At 61.3% G+C, this 2,991-nt stretch overlaps 1 protein-coding gene across 1 annotated transcript; it reads left to right on the top strand.

Annotated features, from left to right (window-relative positions):
* Nucleotides 1-8: 8 nt before the first annotated feature.
* LOC121104831 (dual specificity protein phosphatase 9-like) lies at nt 9-1,023 on the top strand (the record flags this gene model as incomplete). The annotated part of the gene is made up of 2 exons (XM_040639815.1): nt 9-390; nt 698-1,023. Coding segments are annotated over 2 exons (708 nt in total), but the record flags the coding sequence as incomplete, so codon positions are not given.
* Between the last annotated feature and the right edge of the window lie 1,968 nt (nt 1,024-2,991).

The following is a 2,991-nucleotide window of genomic DNA, read 5'->3' as shown; positions in this document are numbered from 1 at the left end:
GTGGTGGCCCAAGCACAGCCCCCGTGCCCAGCCCAGTGGTCGGGCTGGGCGGCCTGTGCCTGGGCTCAGACTGCTCTGATGCAGAATCCGAGCCTGATCGTGACTCCATGAGCTGTGGCCTGGATTCAGAGGGTGCCACACCCCCCCCAGCGGGGCTGCTGCCATCCTTCCCTGTCCAGATCCTGCCCAACCTCTACCTGGGCAGTGCCCGGGATTCAGCCAACGTGGAGAGCTTGGCCAAGCTGGGCATCCGCTACATCCTCAATGTCACCCCCAACCTCCCTAACCTCTTCGAGAAGAACGGTGACTTTCACTACAAGCAGATCCCCATCTCAGACCACTGGAGCCAGAACTTGTCCCAGTTCTTTCCTGAGGCCATTGCATTCATTGGTAAGTCTGCTGTGCCCTCCTCTTCCTCCCTCCCCCCACTCCCACCAGGCCTGACTCCTAGCCTCTACCACTCCCTCAGGAGGGCTTCTCCTGGGCTTAGCTACCATCCCCAGAGCCTAAAAGTGGAATGGCACTTCTGGGGTCAGGCAGTGCTGGGACCAGCTCCCAGAGGCCACCAGCGAAAGCCCTAGGACTCCTCAGGCAGGACGGGGCTCCGAGGCCAAATGTGGCCAGAGCCACCTGGCTCTGAGAGCAGGGCGGGGCCGGGCCCCCGCACATCACACTGCCTCCCGCTGCCCCCACCTAGATGAGGCCTTGTCCCAGAACTGCGGGGTGCTCGTTCACTGCCTGGCAGGCGTCAGCCGCTCTGTCACCGTCACCGTGGCCTACCTCATGCAGAAGCGTCACCTCTCACTCAACGATGCCTACGACCTGGTCAAGCGGAAGAAGTCTAACATCTCACCCAACTTCAACTTCATGGGGCAGCTGCTGGACTTCGAGCGTAGCCTTCGGCTGGAGGAGAGGCGCGCCCGGGAGCGCAGCAGCGGAGGGCAGGAGTCCACGGCCTCCGACCCACCCTCCTTCTTCACCACCCCTACCAGCGATGGTGTCTTCGAGCTGGACCCCACATAGGGCCCCTTTCCACCACCCCCCACTGGGTGCCCCTCACCACCCATGTGCTGGGGGGAGGTGGGAGGAGGCTCATCCGGAAGCAGGGGGTGGGGGGGTTGAGCACAATACCTCATGGGAGGGCTGTTGGGAAGAGGTGGAGCCAGGAGCCCCTCCAGAGTGGCCGCGGGGAGAGACCCGTCCTACCCACTTGAAACATCCACGGGAATCCTATTAAATGTGCCTATAAGCCGGGCCCAGGGCCACCAGCCTGACCCGCGCCGCTTTCGGGCGGAACCACGCTCCAGAACCTGCCTCTTCTGCGACTGTTACTTTTTTCTTTTGGGGGTGAGGGTGGGGGGAATTCTCATTCCAAGGGACTGCTCCAGGTGGCTGCCTGTTCCTGGGCCTCGAGCCTCCCTGTGGCTTTTCCCTTCAGGAGTGTGTGTGCCTGCTCTGGGGACCCGCTCCCAGTCCCGCCCCTGTCCCCAAATGGCTGCTTCTGGGGAGGGTTTCACCGCCAGTTAGTCGCCTCCCTGCTTCTCTGCCAAGGGCTTAGGCCGCTTGGGGCTGAGGGCCTCCCTGGAGATGTGGGCTTGGAGGTGCACTGCCTGCCCGGCATCCATGTAGACAGCCCCTCTCTGGGTGGCTCCTCGCTGGGCAGCACCGCAGGGGAGGGTGCTGGCCTGGGAGCTGCCCGAGCGGGTTCCTGGCCACACATCTGGTGCCCTGTTTATCCACTTGACGTTTGAAAAGATGCTTTTCTTTCCTCTTCCCCCAGATGTCTTAACAGGATCACTGGGGCTCTTTGTGACTGAGGGTGGCCAAACTGCTGCCAGAGGAGATGGGGGTCTCAGAGCAAGAGCTGGGGGCGGGGAAGGAGAAGGAGGCCTGGATTTGGCCGCTGTGGGTTCCACATAGCCACGGACGGTCTGGGGGGCAGGGAAGGGGCCAAGCTGCATATACAGAGTCATTCATTGCAGGGCACACCCCTGGTGGGCGGCGGGCATGCACGTGTGTGCGCTTGTGTTCAGCGCTCACACACCTGGCCCAGGGCCAGCAGTCCTTGCTGCGGGACCATCTCAAGCTTGGGAATCCACACCACGGTTGCTTTCTTTAATTGTTCCTGAATAAACACTTTCTGTAAGACACTGAACAGAGGGAACTGCTTCCAGAGCACCCTGCAGGGCTTGGGGGAAGCTGGGGAGGGAAGCCTCAGGAGAGGGGCGGGGTGCGTGGAGCCCCATGCTGGGCTGGTTGGGGACTTGAGCACTACCCACCCTCACAGCATTATTTCCCATCTGGCACCCACGCAGCCTGTTGGCCCAACCTCCAGCAGAGCCGCCCATCCACTCTTGACCCATTGAGCCCCTACACTGGGCCACACACTGCTAGGGACTGGGATGCAGCAGCGAGCCAAAGATGCTTACTGCTCAGAGCTGACTTCCTGGAGGGGCAGGAAAGACACTAAACAACAGACCCCAATGGTGCTGAGAGAGTGAGGGAGCGGGGACTCAGCAGTGACCACAGGGTTTGGCAGCTGAGCCCCAAGACTCTGGTGTGGAGTCAGAGCCAAGCCTCAGGGTGAGCTGATGGGAGCCACATAAGGACAGGAGCTGGGGAGGGATAGGGGCAGACTCGCATGTCCAAGCTCATGTCCCTGTGGCTGACGCAGTGTGGAATTTGGTCCTTGGACGGCAAAGTCCACCTGAAGTGACAAATGAGGCTTGCTCTTCCCTGGCTTCCTGGCCTCAGCTCTGGACAACTCCAGGGCCTTCTGCACCCCGAAGCTGGAGTGGTCCTTCCAAAGCCATGATTCCTGGGGCATCTGCATGGTGCAGTCGCTTTAGTGCCCAGCTCGTGGATTCGGCTCAGGTCATAATCTCAGGATCATGAGATCGAGCCCTACATCGGACTCTGTGCTCAGCGGGGAGTCTGCTTCCCCTCCCTTTCCCTCTGCCCCTCCCCCCAGTCTTGCACACACATACACTC

This window comes from Ursus maritimus (genome assembly GCF_017311325.1).
Source record: "Ursus maritimus isolate PB19 chromosome X unlocalized genomic scaffold, ASM1731132v1 scaffold_X1, whole genome shotgun sequence".
NCBI classification, from domain to species: Eukaryota; Metazoa; Chordata; class Mammalia; order Carnivora; family Ursidae; genus Ursus; species Ursus maritimus.
This window is presented reverse-complemented; position numbering and strand designations above follow the sequence as displayed.